The sequence below is a fragment of the Natrix helvetica genome, assembly GCF_964273705.1.
Source record: "Natrix helvetica genome assembly, chromosome: 2".
Classification (NCBI taxonomy): Eukaryota; Metazoa; Chordata; class Lepidosauria; order Squamata; family Natricidae; genus Natrix; species Natrix helvetica.
The window spans coordinates 161,032,107-161,052,522 of NC_138552.1; the positions used below are offsets into that span (position 1 = coordinate 161,032,107).

The following is a 20,416-nucleotide window of genomic DNA, read 5'->3' on the forward strand; positions in this document are numbered from 1 at the left end:
TCATCAGTTTAGGAATGTTAAAAGCAATCTTGAACATCACTTTAAAAGAAAGAATATAAATCAGATTAAAATACAAGGTAACTATGTTAGTTAACAATGTTAGTTAACAAATTACAAAACCCATGTTATTTGCCCCTCAGACTTCTGCAATGGACACAGTTCTCCCTCTCTCACTTCCCAAAAGATAAAGGGAGAGAGCGGGGTCTATGGAAGGTAGCAAATACAGTAGCGGCTACTTCCAGGTCTTCCTGCCATTTTTTCCTGTGTAGCATAAAACTAAGGTCCAAATATCATTGATGCACCACAGAGGTAGGACTGACTTGCCTTTCGGTCTCAATGTTGTCACTATTTTCATTGCCCAGAAAAAGAGACAATGCATCAGAAGTACTTATGTACATAAGTTGCGATGTTTGCTGCCCAGAATCACTTGTTGAGATGGGTCGCTATAGAAATCAAATAATAAATAATCTTGAATGGGAACTCTGTTTTTCTGTTAAAAATCAGTATTTTACCAAGGGGCAGATCCAGCTATAAAACCTGCATGGAGTCAAGCTTTATTCCCACTATACCACCACGGTCTCGTTTGATTTCTCTGAAATGATCTAGTTACAGCTGCCCAGTAGGTGGTGTGCATGCAGATTTGGAGGTTGAACCTTAGAATCTATTTATATTTGTTAGACTTATATGTCACATTTCATATAGTAAACTCAACACTTGTTCATGTAGCTTTTCTGACAAAAATCTGATTGAGCTGATGCCTGAATTACCAGAGGTTCATTCTGAAGAATGTTTCTTCACTCAAATTACTATTCTTTTTGCTTGCATTTTGATATAACTGTAATAGAATAGTTTTTGGGGACTGGGACTTTCTTTAATGAATAAGGGATTTTTTTCCTTAAAAATGATTTTAAAAGTTTCTCCCCATTTTTTCAGAGTAAATATATGTGCTTAATCAACTGAATTAAACTGCATTAAATTTACATATATATATTAACTGATAAGGAGGCGAGCCTGTGGCTTAGTGGCTAAGACTCCTGCCTAAGATATAATATAGCCCAGGTTCAAATCCCAGTAAGGGTATGGCTAGCTGGTGAGAGCTAATTAGCTCGAAATAGATCTATACTAGTCTCCCTTTATTTATTTATCAGTACAAATACAACACAAATAATATATATATATATATATGATTAATAAAAATACTTTCATGATACACACTATCAGCAACAGGCTTGACTTGCTTTTAATTGCCCCTTTAAGTTTCTTGTCTGCATAACTGTTGCAAGCAGCTGCTGGAGAAGAGCTACAACTTTTGATTACAATATACTTTCCATTCTTCCATTCCCACAGACTCCACAGTTTTAATGAATAATATTAATTTCATCAAATTACAATTCTCAGTTGTCAACAAATTTTGATTATTTATATTGCAGAAATGTAGTGTAAGCTGCTTAAAACTACATACACAAGTGATGTTGATTTGTGATAGTTTGTTATGTGTTTCGATAGCAATGATTTCAAATTTCAAGTGGGGAATTATATGACTGAAATTACTCTTGTTTATCCAAAAGCAAAATATAGTAATCCTTTGGGCACACAGACACCTTGCATGTCAGTAAGAACTATAGGAAAGTGTTCTGTTTTTTATATTTTTCCCCATACATTTAGAAGCCTTGTTTCTTGATTATGATGTAACCACATTTAAATTAAGAATTGGTTGTTTTTGTTAGGGCCAAATTTCACCCACGTTTGGCCACTGCATTAATTTTGGTTAGGTTTGGGACACGAACAAATTCGGTTGCAACCAACGTTAAGGAACAAATTATGGTCATGACCAGAGGTTCTACTGTAGTATGAATTGATTATCGTAAAAATAGTTTGCATGCTCTGTTGGTGCAAGTGGTACTTATTTAAATGAACTTAATTAACTGTCATAGTAATGAAATTGTACCTCAGTTGCTACATATGTTAGAATCTTCCTGGATTTGCATAATATACTGAGATGCAAACTACAGCATAGTATATGAGCATGCTCATATATGCTACTGTGAGAACAATTTCACTGGAAACAAAAAAAAAGAACCTATCCTTAAGGTTTTTGGGGGCTGGGTGGGAAGGATTTGGAATATATGATAGTCAAAAAGCCAGTTACTTTGGTCTAGTTAGACTCTTGTGTTTAAATATAGAGGTGGAATAAGTAAAATGCCACAAAATTGAAGCAGTACACAAGGGATCTCCAAACTTGGCAACTTTAAGACTTGTGGACTTCGGCTCCCAGAATACCTTAGCAGGCCATGCTCACTGGGGAATAGTGGGAGTTGAAGTTCACAAGTCTTAAAGTTTCCAGGTTTCGAGACCCTTGCAGTAGACCAATGCTGCATTGAGGTGGAAAAGGGAACCTTAAGAATAATTAACATTCATCTTTAAAAAAAGAAACACAATTTGAGATTTGATTTTAAATTTATTTTTATATACTGAGGCTAACTAAGTATTTTTTCTCCCTTCCTAGATAATTCTGTATGGTGATTTGCCCAAAAATAAAGAGAATGTGGTATATATATCAAATCATCAAAGTACAGGTTTGTATATTGCTGGTTTCTGTATAAAGCATTTTTGTAATGTTAACAATTACAGTGAATGAAGTAGAAGTACAGTAGTCTTCCCTTAAAAATTGTAAGTTTTTTGACTTGAGTTTTGCCTGTTGAGATGAGATGCCCATGTGACTGCTTCATTGACAACCACAATCCCACCATTCCCTGTTGCAGGCATTAAACAATCTCACAGGTTGTTAAGGGATTGAAGTCCCTCTCCATGCTTGCGGAGAGATTTTGGCTTCATATATTCTCGGATTTCAACTGCTGAAGTGGCCATTCTCCTTTCCTGCCTCTGCAGAGCCAAGAAGGCATAAAACAGCACAATCAGCCCTCAGAGATGAGAGGCTGCCAGATGCAACCTTCTTGCCAGCTTCCCCATTGACTTATTGTGGAGGCCAACAGGAAAGATTGCAAGCGATGATCACATGATTGCAGGGTTCTTGTCATAAGGGCGAACAGGTTGCCAAGGAACCAGATTGTGATCACATGACCAACTTTTCTGAGACGTTTGTAATTTCAAACAGTCATTAAGCGAAGACTATCTGTATGTAAAACTAACATTTAGATTAAAATGTCTATAATTGAACATTTGGGTTACTGACTAATTTACTCCATGTGTAAGAGTTGGTAGAAACTTGATTTTTTTTTGTACGATATGGTAGAAGCTTGATTTAAAAGATTTCTACACAAGAGAAGCTTTGAAAATTCTTCTTGGCAAATTCAGGCTCATACCTTTCCTTTGGTGCCTCCTGCAAGATGAGATATTTAATTTTCTCCAGTTCCTCTCTGCTCTTTATAATTCCCTGTCTATATTGAAAAATCACTTTAAAAGATGGGGACTTGGTAGGGTAGCATGTAAAATGCTTCAGACAGATGCGGGAGTCAGACAAGAGAGATGAGTTTGGTTGCCATGTTCTGGGAATAGAATCGCTTTCTACCATTGTAAAACTACTGCTAGATTTTGTCACAAAAGTTTACCATTTGTTATTAGCTTCATTGATAAATCACTTTACACCTCACAAGTTTTCTTTTTTTCTAATTCAGCTTTTAAGAGTACATTTTGTAAAATGACAGTCTATATCAGCAATGGCAAACCTTTTTTGGCTTGCGTGCCACAAGTGGGGGGAGCGCAGGGGGGTTGTGTGCAGGCATGCTGCACCCATAATGCAATGCGCGACCCCCAGTGCGCATGCCCGCACAACAGGCGCTCCCCCCCATTTTTACATGCTTTTTTCGCCTTCCCCAGGCTCCAGAGGCTTTATAGGAGCCTGGGGAGGGCGAAAAGAGCCTCCGGAGGTTTCAGGGACCGTCTGGAGGCTTCCCTGAAGCCTTCAGAACGCTTAAAACGACCCTCCGAGCAAACTGTAAGTGACTTCCGGTTTGCTCGGATGGTTGTTTTAAGCACTCCGAAGGCGTCAGGGAAGCCTCCGGACGGTCCCTGAAGCCTCCGGGGGGGGGAGGCTCTTTTCGTCCTCCCCAGGCTCTTATAAAGCCTCTGGAGCCTGGGGAGGGCGAAAAATAGCTTTTAAAAATGGTGAACTCAGCTGGCCAGCGTGCTCATGCGCACTGACAGGGCAGCGCCTCGCGTGCCCTGACAAATGGCTCCACGTGCCACCCGTGGCACGCATGTCATAGGTTCGCCATCACTGGTCTATATTGACCTTGTTCTTGTATTATACTAAAATGAGTTGTCAATCCTAGTGAAGTGAATTAAATAGCAAATTCATTTAAAACGTTTTCTATTGAAAATTAAGAAATAAATGGAGAATAAAAAGTTTAAAACCTAAAAAGAAAAGGTATAGAATTGTGGAAAGAGCTCAGTTCATGATCATTAGCAGCATTTGTTTTCCAGAAGGAAAATTGGCATTAGGTATGCCAAGGATTTATTATATTTTTAAATATTTGTGTTCTGGGTTTGCAGTTGATTGGATTGTAGCAGATATGTTGGCCATCAGGCAAAATGCTCTTGGACATATTCGATATGTTTTGAAAGATGGATTAAAATGGCTTCCTTTGTACGGGTGGTATTTTTCTCAGGTAAATCTTATTTTTGTTTCTGTATTTTTATTTGTTTGTTTATCATATTTATATAGCTACCCATCTCCCAGAAAAGTGACTGAAGGTGGTATACAACAAAAGCAATTACATTTATCAATAGCAAGCTAGTTGAGAAAAAAAAATTAAAAATGCAGTTCTTCATTTATCATATAGCCACCCATTTCACAGAAAAGCTTGTAGTAATGTAAAATAGCTAGAAGTTACTGCTTATTTTTTGATACAATTAATTCTGCAAATATTTGGAAGTAAATTCCATTGGTTTCAGTAAAATATCATCCCCAGTAAAGGATTTCTCACGTTCTTTCTTATTGAAGCATAGAGCATAAGAACTATAAATAAATCATATTGCATATTGCATATTTTGAAGGAAAAGCAATAGAAGATCATTTTACTTACAGTCTCAGTTGATTTTGTTTCTATGCTACAAAAGAAATGTATTTCAATCTGATTCAGGCTATTCCCCATCAAGCAGAGTTTGCTCCCCTACTAATCCATCTTCCCCTGTTATTTGAAACTCACCTTAATCTGAATATTTTTGCCATAATAAATGGCTAAAGTTGTTACAGTACTTTCATTGTGCTGCAAAAGAGTGTTTTGGCTAATGCCCTGAAAAGTGCAAAATATTTCAATCCTAATTAGATTTACTTTGATTTAGAAGTAAACCACATTACATTCATTATAGTAAGGCAAGTTGGCACCATTACAGCCTAAATAGCCACTGAACCAAACACAATTAGGATTCCCATGTAAGAAATCTATCTAAATGTTAGCACTTATTTCATTAAAATCTGTGTCTGACACAGGTAATGCCTTGTCACTACCCTCCATTGTATTATCTAGATAGGCATTTAAAATTTCGCTGGAGTCTCACTATTGAGGCAAAAGAAATAGGATGGACCTCTATGAATTTTTCACTGCTTAATATAATAGTCCTAATACTTTGGAGCTTTGGCATAGTAATAATCATAGCTCAGATTCCTACACTTTAAAAAAACCTTTCTTTTATCCAGCATCCACATAGAATCAACTCTTATAGAAAAAAAAAACCCTGTATTTTTCTGTTTCCTATTTTTTGAATAGAAAAATATTATAAAATAACAGAAAAAATATTTACATGTCCCTATCATAGCAAAAGCAAATTTATGCCCATAGAAGCTCCTTACCCTTCAGCAAGGAAAATGGTGGTGCATTATTATTTTTTATTCCGGAGTATCAAACTACTGTTTCATAAATTATTAAGAGTTACAAACATATTCAATTTGTTTATATACTAGCATGGTGGAGTGTATGTGAAACGAAATGCCATATTTAATGAAAAGGAAATGAGGAACAAGTTGCATGTCCAGATGAAAACGAAAACTCCAGTAAGCTTCTCTATTTCTACTTCGTACAGTTATACAAGCTAGTGCTCTCCCTCCCCCCCCCTCCATGTTTGTGTGTGCATGCATATGTTTGTGATATGAGGTGACACAAAAGTAAACTTCAGGAGTAAATTCATTTTTCCACAATCAAATGCTGGTTTATACTTTACTTCTAAGAAGCGAGGGAGCTGTTGTTAAGCAGTTCTCTTCTTTTGGTTACTGGAAGGATAAACATCTATACCTTCCAGAAAAAGTCCTGGCATTAGGATGTAAAACTGTTTGCATAGAAAAATTAGGCTGAAGAAACTCAGTTTTAAAACAGCCTGTTAATTTTGTTGAGGGGTCATATATACAGTATCTGTTTTAAACAACCTTAAGCAACAGGATAGGTAGTCCTTGACTTAACAACCACAGTTGAGACCAAAGTTTTGGCTGCTAAATGTTGCAGTCTTTAAGGAAGTCATCACACAATTAGACCCAATTTTATGACCATTTTACTGCTATTAAGTGAATCACATGGCCTTTACATCAATCAGATGGTTTGTTAAGCAAATCCAGCTTCCCCAATTGTCACAAATCGCAAGATGCTGCAAGTCATAAATGTGAGCCAGTTGCCCGGTGCCCAGATTGTGATCATGTGACTGTGAGGACGGTATGCTGATTGCAACTTCAAGGATGGTCTGTAAGTTACTTTTCCTGAGGAGTTGTAACTTTGAACCATCACTAAACAAAACTGTTGTAAGTCAAGGGCTATCTAAAGCGGCAAAGTATTAATGTAAGTTAATATTCATACAAAATTAACTTCATGACTAATGCATAGTTGTATTAGTGTATTTTTGTTATTAAACAGCAAAGAGAATAAGAAAGACATTAAAGAAACAAAAAGAAAATAGTTTCAATTTAGACATTATCCAAATAATTATGGGATGCTAATGTTAAATGAATCGAGTTTTGCTTTAGCGCAGCAAGTCTAAGTGAGTTCTGCATTCTTTCAGAAATTACATTTGTGAGAACCGATAAAAGCACAAAATAATTGTGTTGCAGGGCTGGAAGAAAAATGAGACTTTTGACTGCAGCAACCTCACTGAGGCTCAGTCTTCCAACTTGCTTGTAATTCATTTCTCAGTCTTGAGGCTGAACTGTTTAAATTAATAAAACTGTTTGTACAGACGCACACAAACACACATTTATATATATGTTTAATTCCACAGATGTACCTTGTGATTTATCCAGAAGGAACACGTTACAATCCAGAGCTGCACAAAGTCATTGCAAATAGTCAGTCATATGCTGCTAAGGAAGGTAAGAGAAGCAAAGTGGATTTGAGATGAAAAGACAAGCATGACAGACTTCCATTTATTTAAACTAGTTTTCTCCCACTTTTCTACTATAAAGCAGCATCCGAAGATAAAGTGAAACGAACAGATTACAAACGCTTTACTGGAAATCCACCATCATATGGCATACAATAAGCTGTTAGAGACAGGATTTGGGGTGGGGCGTGTAGTCAGATCTACCACTCTTCCCAAATGTTTTTAAAGGCCAAACTTATGATAGGGTAGTGCAGTTGCCCTGATTCAAGATCTACCTGTATTCTGAAACCTATCGCTCTTACCAGTTGGAAAATTTATTTGGACTAAGACTGAGAGATCATCTCCAATTTACTCTGCTTACACCTTCCAGCCAGGGGTGGCTTCAAAAATTTTAGTAAGGGGTTCTCTGCCTGGTTGCTGGGTAGGCATTGCCATGTCAGCCTCCTGCACCACGGCGGGGGGGGGGGAATACGGTAATTTTATGTGCCATGGATGCAACACCTGACAATATTTTATATTCCTTTGCAGTTTTGAAAAGGTGTAGATTTGTAATTAAATGGCATTCACATGTTACTTATTTATTATGTTCAGATTGGACTTTTTGGATACATATTTTGTGTTCTATGATGAGGAAAACAATTGTCATGATTAGTTATTAGCTCTATTTGCTCAGTGAGCAGAGAACATTTGGATATCTTCTCTGCAAATTAAATGAGTGTGTCTTCAGAGAGATATGGAACCTTAACAGAACTCTGCGAATGCCATGAATTTACATCAGGAGTGAAATCAACTTACCTTTGCTCCTGGTTCGCAAATGTGAGCGCACATACAGGATGTTCCGTGCATGCGCCGAGCATGAAAAACAGGACGTGATGATATCTGGGCGGGTGGGCGGAACGTCCTGCCGCCACCACTGCTGGTTGGCCTGAACCGAATCGAACTGGCTGAATAGCACCACTGACTTACATGCATTTTAGAATAAGCCCTATGAGTCACTGAATTGATCCGTGATACTGGGTAGACATGTGATTGTTCTCCTCAAAGATAAGAATGAAAAATAAAAACACTAGCTTGGGTCTAGAGAAAATCAGAATCAATGGCTGGTCATTGAATGGTCATTGAATCAATCACCTGCAGGATCTTGAGATGTTACCATTTTCTTGGGCAAATCTTTTTCACTCTGCCTTTCCTCTTGGCTAGGTCTTACAGTACTGAAACATGTCTTAACTCCACGGGTGAGGGCCACTCACATTGCTGTTGATACAATGAAGAGCTACTTGGATGCAGTTTATGATATCACAGTAGCCTTCGAAGGTATTATAGACCATAAAGGACAAAGAAAAGTGGCACCAACCATGACCGGTGAGTAGGTGTTATTGAATTACTTTTAAAAGTCTTCTCTTACCTGATTCAAACTGGGAGAATCCACATCCTTCATGGAATTTCTAGAACAGTCAACATGAACTTTTTCTGTGCACCAAATGATATATGGTTGGGCTCATGTTTTTGTTTGACTTCTAAATTTCCAATTAATGGGTTATTTCCATTTTAGGCTCTCTTTCTACTGGCCAGCAAATGCATTTATTTTATTTTTATTTGATTTGATTTCTAGACCGCCCCCTCTCCCCGAAGGGACTTTGTTTACATAAGCTAGCATTTAACTTGTTGCTGCACTGGATTTTAAACTGGGGGGGAGAGTTCTTTGTTCTTTCTTTTTTATACATAGTTATAGTTATATTCTGTTAGTATATTAAGAACAGCAGTTTACTTTTGAGTGTTTATAAAGGTAAAGATAAAGGTTCCCCTTGCACATATGTGCTAGTCGTTCCCGACTCTAAGGGGCAGTGCTCATCTCCATTTCAAAACCAAAGAGCCAGCGCTGTCCAAAGACATCTCCGTGGTCATGTGGCCAGCATGACTAAACGCCAAAGGCGCACGGAACACTGTTACCTTCCCACCATTTCTACTTGCATTTTTACATGCTTTCAAACTGCTAGGTTGGCAGAAGTTGGAAAAAGTAACAGGAGCTTACTCCATTACGCGGTGCTAGGGATTCAAACCGCTGAACTGCTGACCTTTCCGATCGACAAGCTCAGCGTCTTAGCCACTGAGCCACCAGTGATGTGACATATATACACAAGTGTGTAAAGGTAGACATAATTTGTGACTTCCATGATCTGTCTCTCCTAACAGGGCAAGAGTGAGGTCTTACCTCTTATATCATAACGAATATTACCACATGTGAGGCCAAATGTGTTTCAAATTGATTTAAGGAGAGGAAGGGCCGAAATAAAAATAGAACATTTCATCCACACAGACCAGGCACACTGATTGATTGACTATGTGCCAGTAGGCCAGTGTCACTGATGGCAGACCACATAGATGGTTATTCTCCACGTTTTCCTGCCATGTACCCATCGCTGCTGTAATTGAGTCCACCACCACCACCCTTATTGCTGCCTATTTTCTTTTTCTCTTTCCTTCCACCTTTCCCAACATTAGAGCCTCCTCCAGAGACCTAGTTCTTCCCAGAATGTGTCCCAAATGGGATCATTTGAACCTAGTCATTTTTGCCTTGAGTGAGATTCGTTCTGTGATCCATGTGTTGGTTTTCTGGGCCATTCATAATATTCTCAGGAGCCTACTCCACCATCAGATATAAAAAGCATGCTGTTTCTATCCTGCTTCTTCAAAATCCGATTTTCAATTCCATAGAGTATCACAGAGAAACCCTTCATCTGATCTTTGACATTTGCATGTATTTTACATTTTCATTTCTATTCAACCAAGTCTTGTCTGTGGCATATTTTTATTGCTACTCTCTTTATTAGTGATAGTTGATCCAAAAGCCATCCACCACTTCACTGTCTTCTTTTGCAGTTCTAAGCCTGATGCTATACCTATTGTCATTAGTTGGTCTTATTCTCTTGTTGTCATCAGGCTGCTTGATTTCACTGCTAAAGCTTGCAGTTCATAGGCAATCTCAGCACTCAAGAGTATATTATCATCAGCACAACACATTATTGATGTTTCTTCCCCAAACCATTCTGCTTTCCCCTGAGAGTCCAAGTACATTTTCCTCATTGATATTTCTAACATTGGCATTCCAGTCTCCAATGACAAGCCGCACATCAATGTCAATTTCAGATTTAATGTTCTACCTTTTTCAAATTTAATGTGACCATTAAACTCACAAACATTCTCCTTTTCCGTATCAGTGGTTGGAGCACGTTAAAATAATCAAAATAATACATTGATCAGCTTAAAGAGTTATCTGCAAAATCTAAGTGATGTAATTGGTCTTTGATTGCATTGTAACCAAGTATCATTCTTATTTTATTGTTTCTGGCTGTGAAAATGCTGCTCTTCCTTCTTTGTTTTTCATGTCCTGAGTAGTACAGTGTAGGATTTCCTGAAAGTGTTCAATTTCTATACATTTGAATTTGCTGATACTTAATTTGTCAAAGTTAGACCATTCATTTCCTATTTCACTGTGTTGAACTTTTCTGTGTTTATATGTCTTACATAAGCACCTATATTTATCCTTAATAATTGGGGATTTGCCACCAACTTTGGAAGGGAGATCTCAGAGTGCTGGGGCGGGAAAGGTCCAATAGAAAGCTAGAGAGTTGCATATTTGGACCCAAGCTACATGTCCCTCCTTAACCACAAACTTTATGGACAATGAAGTCTTGTGTTATGACTGAATAATGCCCACAGCAGCACATCAAGTACTAGCCATTCCTGTTCTGAGTGCGTTGGGAAAGATGGGGAATGGATTTCTGATCTTAAGAGGCATGCAGTGAAGTAGCTGGTTATTTCTATGTGTGTGTATGTATACCTGCCATTTTTTCCTCAGAAAATGTTGTTTTCTTTAGTTTTCATTGTGCTCTTAGGATAGCATTGTAGCCTGTTTTATTGTTTGTATTAATAATGGCTTTTTAAAAAAAACATTTATTCATGTCTACAGTGTTTAGAAAATAAGGCTTCAGCATATACTTACTTCTGAGTAAACGTAGCATTGTACTTAACTTTTATAGAAAAATTGTCATTTTTTCTATTGGGTTTCTTTAATCGTAATTTTAAGAATGATGTTCTAAGAATAGGCACATTTTTTGAAAGTGGAATCTAGGGATTTATTTGAAACAAGACATAGATGCTTTCATTTCATACCAGTAAATGCAGGTAAAAAATAAAATAGGATGCATTCATCTGAGTCGTCTTTTATCGATCTATCTGGCCACTTCCATTTAATGATAAATGTGTAAGAAATTATTATATTCTTTTGTATCTTTCAAGAAAAAAAATATATTGCATATTGTTTTTGTGCTTTATCTCCATCTAAATTAAATTAAACCAACAATATGTTTTGTCATTTCCATTTAATGTGGCCTGTGAGCATTTGCAATATTGTAAAGAGACACATGGGAATCAAAGGTGGTATTCAGATGGTTCTCTCCGGTTCAGGTGAACTGGTAGCGGCAGATGCTTAAGGCTCTGCCCCCCCCCCCCCAAGTCATACGTGAGCAGATGCGACGTGTGCTAGCGAAGCGCGCTCTCTCTCACACACATTTGCGAACTGGTTTGTGAAGGTAAGTGAATTCCACCACTGATGGGAATGTGAGAAATTATTTTTCCTGTATATTTTCAAAGTTTAATATAAAATGTTAGCAATTAATATATTTAAACATATTCTAAAAACTCATAGATGCAATTTTTAAAATTTATTTTAAAACAAATACATGCAGCCTTTTAGAATAAAAGATGTGCTAGGGTGGCTTTAAAAAGCAGCTTAAAATCAGAGTCTACAAATCCAGATTTGAAACTTGGATCAGTTTTAAAGATTGTTAAATAAATAAGTTAGTCTTTAATTTAACAAATAACTGAAATTAACCGTGTTATAACAAAAGTATTTATAATGTACTTCTGGATTTTAGAGTTTCTTTGTAAGGAGTGTCCAAGGATTCATATCTATTTTGAACGAATTGAATTAAAAGACATTCCAGAGGAACAAATGTTAATGAGAAGATGGCTTCATGACCGTTTTGCATTCAAGGACAAGTAAGTGGTAAACGGCCTGGCTCTGTATCTATAGCATTTGAATAAAGAGGAACTATATTTATTACTTGTATTAATAATGAATGTTGCCAGTATAACGTTTTATAGAATTGTGGTGTATGGTGTATATTGCACATGGGAAAATTTGAATGTGGAAAGTAAAGTAATATAAAATCAATGACTATGGGAATGGGAAATATTACTCAAACTAATGTTGTGGTATTGTGATTGTAACTATGAATCAATATTGATGTGAATATCCTTTACTTACAGCCCCCCCCCCCAAAAAAAAACCCTGGCCCAATTTGAATCAGTATATCAACATCTGTAAAACAATATTTTTTAATACCGTGTTTCCCCAAAAATAAGACAGGATCTTATTTTCTTTTTACCCACAAAATATGGCTTGGGCCTTATTATGAGGGGAGGGTTTATTGTTTTGGGGTTGCCGGGTGGCTGCTCTCTTCCGAGCCGGCTCCCAAAGAGCCGGGCATAGTCTCATGGGCGAATGGCTGTGTTGCGGTGTCGCAGCAGCGCAACACAGCAGCCATGAAGTGAGCACGCTCACGAGCAGCCACCGGGTAAACACCCTCTCCAGCCGGGCACAGCGCCATTCACTGACCTAGGGATATCGCCAAGCTGCGTGAGCGTCTGTTTGCCGCCACCCGGCTCCCACGGCTTGGCACCTTCGAAATGCCAGTGAATGGCACTCTGCATGGCTGGAGAGGGGGATGCGCGAGTGGCTGTTACGCTCTCGCACCTCTAGCTCATGATACCATGGCCCAGCTCTCTCTGCAAAGGAAGAGCACCTCCGCGGCTTGGCACCTTCGGGATACCGCTAGGTTGGTGAGCGGTGCTCTGCCTGGCGGAGGTGGGGGGTTGTCCAGGGGACTTATTTGCGGGGGAGGGCTTATATTTTTGGCCACCAGAAAAGTGTGGCATGGTCTTATCATCAGGACATGTCGTATTTTCGGGAAAACATGGTACATGTGGATATACTGATTCAAATTTGACTAAGGGTTTTTTTTGCCTGAGAGTAAAGGATATTCATATCCATACGGATTCAATAGCAGGCTAGCCTTCTCTATAAGCTGTAAGTTAATTGTTGTTGTCCTGAATGCTGTGTATATTTAACTAGTTGTGACTTGGCACAAATAAACTTGGGTTTATTTGTCACAATAAATGCACCCATATAGCTTAGCTAAAACTCTAGTCATTTTCATTAGAGTCCATTTAGCAGCTTTAATTATTTACATTTACCTACTTAAGAAAAATAGAGTTGTGCAGAACATTTAGAATTAATCCTTCACAAAGCTCTCTTTGAAGGGGAAAACAGCCATGTCCTTTATGAGTCTTATGCAGCTGCTTCAAAAGGACATGAATGTTTCCATTGGAATTGCTAACTAAATCTACACAGAGATACTAAGACAGCTGGCAATATTCCTTCCAGGGGTTGTGACTGCTTGAACATTTCAGAGAGAGAGATGTTGCATATGTGCTAAATTTCTTTGTATAACACTCTGAATGCTTTGTACAGCCCTAAAAAGAAGTCTAGCCAAATTATACACTGTAGTGAAATTTGTGCTATTTGCAGATGAAGATTAAAAAGTTCAGTCCCTGATGTATGAGAGAAAGAATTTCAGGCCAACATTTATGGTTCTTGGAGGAAAGTATTTGTGATAAATTATCAGATATAATCAGAGAATTGTATAAAAGTATATGATAAATAAATCTCATTTTTAAACTTTTTCCTTGCTCCTAGATTGCTAATAGAATTTTATGATGCAAAAGATTCTAAAAGAAGAAATAGGTTCCCTGGGAAAAGCGTACACTCCAAACTAAGTCTCCAGAAAACATTGCCATCCTTATTATTTTTAAGCGGCTTGACTGCCAGCATGCTATTGACAGAGTCTGGAAGGAATCTTTACATAAAAACATGGATATATGGGACCTTATTAGGTTATCTCTGGGTCAGTATTAAAGCATAAAAACTGCACTTTCTTCAGTGGCTTTTCTCTCTTGCTTTGCACATCGCATCAAATTCTTTCCTAAATTTATATTAATATTTTAAATAAAGTCCTATCAGTTGAATATTGTATCAACACACTCTGTTAATCTAATTTTGTTGTGGTGGTGATGACAAAAAGGTAAATTATGTTTCTGATTTTGGAGAAGAACAGAGAAGATAACAAAGGCTTAGCATATTTTTCTTCCATGAATATGTATCTACCTACAAACAACATACACTGTATGTGTTTATACTGGTTCAAATTGAGCAGTGAATGGATTTTCTAGCATTATTTTAGATGAATGTCTTCATTTCTGACAAGGTTTTCGGATTTCTAGTTTATTATAAAAGCTTTTACAACAAAAACTAAAAACCAAACTGGTTTCTACTGATACTTTCTTCTCTATTTGAATCTAGATATGTTTTGTCAGTTGCTCAAGCACAGGCTGTAAAAAAAGGTGAAATTATGAGTTTAATAAGTGAATGAAATTTTGATCCTGTTATATGGCTAGTTAACTTCAGTTTTGTAATTTATTTATCTACAAAGTTTCAAATTAGATAATGCACTAACTGAAGCTCATTCAATTATAAGTTTGCCAACTTTATAAAACATTTCAGCGAAACTGCCAGTTAAGAAACACCAGAAAAGTTCCTGTTTAGCCAGGTCTTCTTTATGTACAATGGCTTGCTTATACAGGTTTCTTCATGTTAAGGAGAAAAACATGCAGTCCAGTTTGGGAATATACCAGCTGTGAAGCAACAATTAGAGATGGAAAATGTTATGGTGAAATGAGTATCAACTGAAGTAAGCAATGCTGCTGTGCAATGAAAAGTACATTTTATGAAAATGAGGAATATTTGTATGTTCTTGCCAAAATATAAAATATGTGCCTTTATTCGACATGATCCTGAATTGCAGACTAATTATTACAATTCAATCTTACTTTTGGATAGTTTGAAAGTTTTTGCATTTGATGTATGCTTCTGATGAACAGGAGATTGAGATTGGGTTTTTGGGCTCTGTGGTTTGAAATGTGGAAAATATTCTATTAATATTTTGCACATTTCATAAAATTTCATAAAATTTAGCATCTGTCTATCCTGTATCTATAGGAAAAGGGATGCTATTTTATACTTGTTGTTTTATACAACAAAGGCAAACTGTCACGATTCCAATATTAGAATAAAAAACATGAAAGGCTTTTAAAAATCTTTCTGAACTTCTCATATCCAGCTTTTGCTGACTTTGCGAAAGCTCAAAATGTTTCATACAAAAAGATCCAAAAGGATCAGGTTTGAGGTTTTTTTTTATAATAGCAAACATATTTTATTCCTGTATGTAATGAAAAACTAATTGTTCTTTATATTTGTCCTAAAAATTATACAATGTATTTATTATTCTGTAGGTGATCATTTTCATCTGCTTCACTGTTTGACTTTTTGTTCTCAGGTTAATGGAAAAATATAGTAACAAATTTTATGGGAGGAAAGTTTGGAATATTTAGAGTGTTGTATTGTGCCACATCAAAGCAAGCGGATGGATTGCTTTGACGTGGCTTCAGACGGCTATTGTGTCTAGACTAATATTCCTCTCTTCAGCTTTTTTGGTTTAAGGTCGAAAAGTCTCAGGAGCCAATTCACTTGAGCCTCTTGCAATGATCTGCCCAGAATTTCTTCAATTCCTTTGACTGAAACAAAGGCGTATTTAAAAAGTCAGTTATAAATGGAGTGAAAGTAGTCTTATTTAATTTAATTATTTCTGTCTCTTATATTCCTCTTGCTACTTCAGTAGTTAGTTTTTATTTCAGTTGAAGAAAACGGGGCATGCTCACAGAGGTTTAGGAAATAATGGTGTGGTGTGGTGCAATTCAGACTGTAACATTTGTTGCAAAGGAGTACCAAAGGAGCTATTGGTTGTTTTGTTTTGTTTTAGATTGGAATCCTCTTCAGAAATTTGTCAGGGACTGCCGGGATTGCTGTTGCTAAACAATGTGGGCACATGACATAGCACTTTACAATTGCGTTACTTGGTGATGAAAATTTCAGTCCCAATTGCTGTCACAACCTGAGGACTAAAGTAAAGAACAAAACAATCAACAAACTGTTTAAAAGTAAACAGGAAGACCAGATATGAAAATACAAGCTGAAAGAATAAAATAATATTACATCATTGTTACCAATATAAACTGTCTATAAATTAGGAAGCAGGCTGTCATTTGAATTTAGTACTTCCATTGTAAACATAAAACTAAGATTGTAAGAGAAATGGGCAAAAAGTGAGATCTCTCTAGAAGTATGTACTTATTCAGTTATTTGAGGGTTAACCAGTTTTGCTATATTAAGATATGTGAGAATTAGAAGAATTGATTTTTATCTTCCTGTCAGCATAACCAAATTTGGCAAACTCCAGGAAGATAGAATCCATTTGATCAGAAAGAAGAGTCTGAATATAGAAGGTGTCAGAATGAGTTGGATTGTTTATGCCTAATTAGTCTAATATTCCTATAAAAACATCAATATAATACAGTAAAATATATCTGCCTTCCAGAGTAGCTGCCTAGTGCATTAAATCAGGAGAGAGAGAATCAAAGTTTATTTCAGCTTGGATACTGTGATGTAATTTAAATATCTTGTTGCTCTGAGAATATAAGGTTGCCTGCTCAGGAAAACATCCTGGGCCGGACAGACTGGTCTTGTTGCTTTCCATGTCCAGAATGTATATTGTGTGAGAATTCCCTTGGTTTGTTCACACTACAGGGGCAGGAGAGTCTCTTGGAAAAAGGCATAAATGTACCATTTATCTAGGAGGTATCTTTTCTGCTAGTGATAGGGAGCTTAGTCCTATGGAGAAAAACAAATGTTAGTCAACACATGAAGATGATTAGATAGATACTCAACTCCATCTTAATTGAACCCGTGTCAGAATGGAGAGCAACATTAGAGATGCACGGTGGTACCTGGAGGATTTTTCCTTAATACTTTGCATTGCTATCTTCAGTAATTGTCATAAGGGCCAAACTACATGCCATGCAAGAGCTGGGCACATGCTTTAGCTATAACTACGTTTAGGAGAGCTGGAATAAATAAGGTATCACTTTATTCAAACCTGCGTCTAGAAGTCTTGGCAAAATGCTCCTACTGACTCCGTGCAATGGATCATCAGTGCTATCCAACAATGCCATCTCTCAATCGCTAGGACTGATTCTGTTTTATATGCATCAAGATGAGCCACGCAACAAAATAAAAACTCTGACTGACAGGCAGCTTGGGTACAATCAGACATCTGTTAGTTTAAATGTTGACACGTAGCACAGAGAGGTGTGTTGCACCAGAGGATCAGAATAGATAGCCACCTTCAAACTGCTAGTGCATTTGTGTCTGTGATTCCACAGACTTGCATCGAATGAACGTTATAAATTACAGGTAGTTTTCAGCCCCATATCCAATAATATTGACAGCCTTTCCATTACATCAATAGTCAAATCAGAAACAGAGCAAATAGAGAGTGGTGATCCATTTGTAAATCTGGGGTCATACCGACTTTCCAACATCAAAGAATTGGATTTTGGATGATCCCATGCCAAGTAAAAGTATAACTCATAAGTTCCAAATTTGCAAAATGTATTCACAAATAGAGTATTATACATAAATCATATTGATCATGTTAAATACCATGTTAACAAAGCAGAAACCTTACAAGGGAGCTTAAGTGAGAATATTGATACTATATTTTAGAAATATGCCTTAAAATGTTCCCTATAACAAAAAATCTACACTAAGTTCTTCACATTGAGTCACGAGCACCATTGATTATTATACTAAGACAAAAATTGTGGTTTATAATTTTGTGATAATATGGTTACTTTCTACATCCCAATTTCCTTTTTTAAAGGAAATAATGTGTAGTAACTTTACATTAAAAAAAACCAATATAACAGTTCTAGTCACAGTTTCTGCATATAAATTACGATGGGCTTTTATACAAAACTATGCAATATTTTATGCTTTTGAGTGACATCTAAATGGTATGAATTTCTTTTCTATCAGCATTCTGTTAACATCTTGTTTTGAAACAATACTATTTCACTAGAACTGATATTTGTATAATTATTTCTATTTACTTGCATGACACTTTTTATACTTTAGGTGCATCTTGGTTTTTCTATTTTTTAAAATCAGTACATGTTCATATTAAAGCAGAAATGGAAATTAAATGGCTATTGTTTGTTGTCTTGATTTGGAATAAGTATTGTTTAAATAAATAAGTAAACCAATATGTATTTCTTTATGACAGTTTGTTATGAAATGATACATTTCTTAGCACATACTCTCAAACCAGCATTGGGTTTAATTTTCTTTTGGTACACATTCAATGTTTGGGGGAAAACTTCAGTGTTTCATTTTTGCTATAAACTTTCCATCTGATGTTGGCTTCCTTTGGATTTCTGGCTGCAAAATCTTCTTAATGGAAGGAATTTCACAAATTCTTGCTCTAGGGCCTAAAATAGGGTGAATATTTTGTCACATTTTCCTAAGTCTGCAATCATGAAATCACAAAGTTAAAGTGATTGTAACACAGTATACTCTAGGTATCTTGGCTAAGTCCTGAGAAATGTCTGAACAGGATGTCTCTATACTTCCTCTATATAAAATAGAGGGGGTGGGGAATGGAGACAGAGAGCAAGAACTGAGTTTGTTGACTTTCATCCTGACCACAGGTAGTCAATACAAGAACTAATTAGATATTAGGAAGTCAGATATTTTGATGCACCAGAAAAACTGAACATTCTGAGAAATGTTTTAAGGAAGTGGTTTAATATGCTTCTGTGGACTATAGGATAATGACCTTGTTCGAGCAGTTTGGCTCGGATCGTTTTTCTACTGCAAATTCTCTGGACAATTGGCTGTAATGTTTCTAAATGGAAATGGAAGCCAGTCAGTATTGAAGGTATTATAAGTAAGGCTCTTCCAGTGTATTTGCTTGGCTTTTTTTTACAGGTAATCCTTGGTTAACAGCAGCTGGGACTAGAACTACTGTGACTAAGTATCACGGTGATAAAGCACCACATCACATGACTGCACTGCATGAAATACTTTTGCTGAAAATATTCGATGTTAGTGTTCTTAATTAAATCATGAAATGTCATCTTTTAACCATTAGATGGCAACAGAACATTATAGTGCAGTGTTTAAGGCACCAGTCTAGAAATCAGAAGAGTTCTAGTGCTGCCTTAGGTATGAAGCCAGCTGAGTGACCTTGGGCCAGTCACTCCCTCTTACTCTTAGCCCTCTGAAGGCTAACTTCCATAATTTTGGCAAGAAAACTGCAGGGACTAATTCAGACAGTCATCAGGAGTTGACACACATTAAAAGGCACACAACCCACACCACACCCCAAAAAGAGACCTTAAGTTTTATTAAGCATTTTATTCCTTTCCTAAGTGCCAAAGTGTATTGTTGGCATGTAACTTCACAAGAGATAACTTTATTTTTTTAAAAAAGACAGATTTTTTAAACTAATGTAGTGGGAGTGTATGCACACAGATGTGTATAAGAGTTATGTTAGATGTGTCACTAGTTATGATAGACACATTTTTTAACCCATTTAACCAGAATATTTATCAGTAAGAGCTGGCAGAGTCTAGAAGAAAAATGCTAAAGGCCTTAGAAGACTGGATTTGCTGGCTCTCTTAAGAGGCCCTTTTTGCTTTAGATGATGGGTTATACTGCTTCCTTAATTTTACCCTTACTTTTTTTTAACTGAAAGCTATTTTCTTCATTTGTTACATTGGTTAATTGTGTGAAAGGAATCCCACATTTTAACCTATGAATCATGATACTCTTGGAAATCCTATGCATTATGCTTAAGATTCTAAAATATTCACCTGAAGTAGGTATTCTTGAATTATAAAATTGTAAATTACATTCAGTGTTGGGGTGTGAATTCCACCCTGTAAATCAACGATGTACGGACCGTGGAATTTCCTTGTAGTATACTTTTGAAATAAGCAAAATAAACCCGAAAAG

General features: G+C 36.7%; 1 protein-coding gene across 1 annotated transcript in view; it reads left to right on the top strand.

Annotated features, from left to right (window-relative positions):
- The window catches only part of AGPAT5 (1-acylglycerol-3-phosphate O-acyltransferase 5), a 156,504-nt gene extending 141,209 nt beyond the window's left edge, over positions 1–15,295 (top strand). The window contains exons 2-8 of the mRNA XM_081940548.1: positions 2,507–2,576; positions 4,513–4,628; positions 5,924–6,013; positions 7,222–7,312; positions 8,524–8,685; positions 12,261–12,384; positions 14,144–15,295. Of these exons, the coding sequence (XP_081796674.1) occupies positions 2,507–2,576; positions 4,513–4,628; positions 5,924–6,013; positions 7,222–7,312; positions 8,524–8,685; positions 12,261–12,384; positions 14,144–14,369 (879 nt within the window). The 3' untranslated portion in view covers positions 14,370–15,295. The remainder of the gene's footprint in view (positions 1–2,506; positions 2,577–4,512; positions 4,629–5,923; positions 6,014–7,221; positions 7,313–8,523; positions 8,686–12,260; positions 12,385–14,143) is intronic.
- The last annotated feature ends 5,121 nt before the right edge of the window (positions 15,296–20,416 follow it).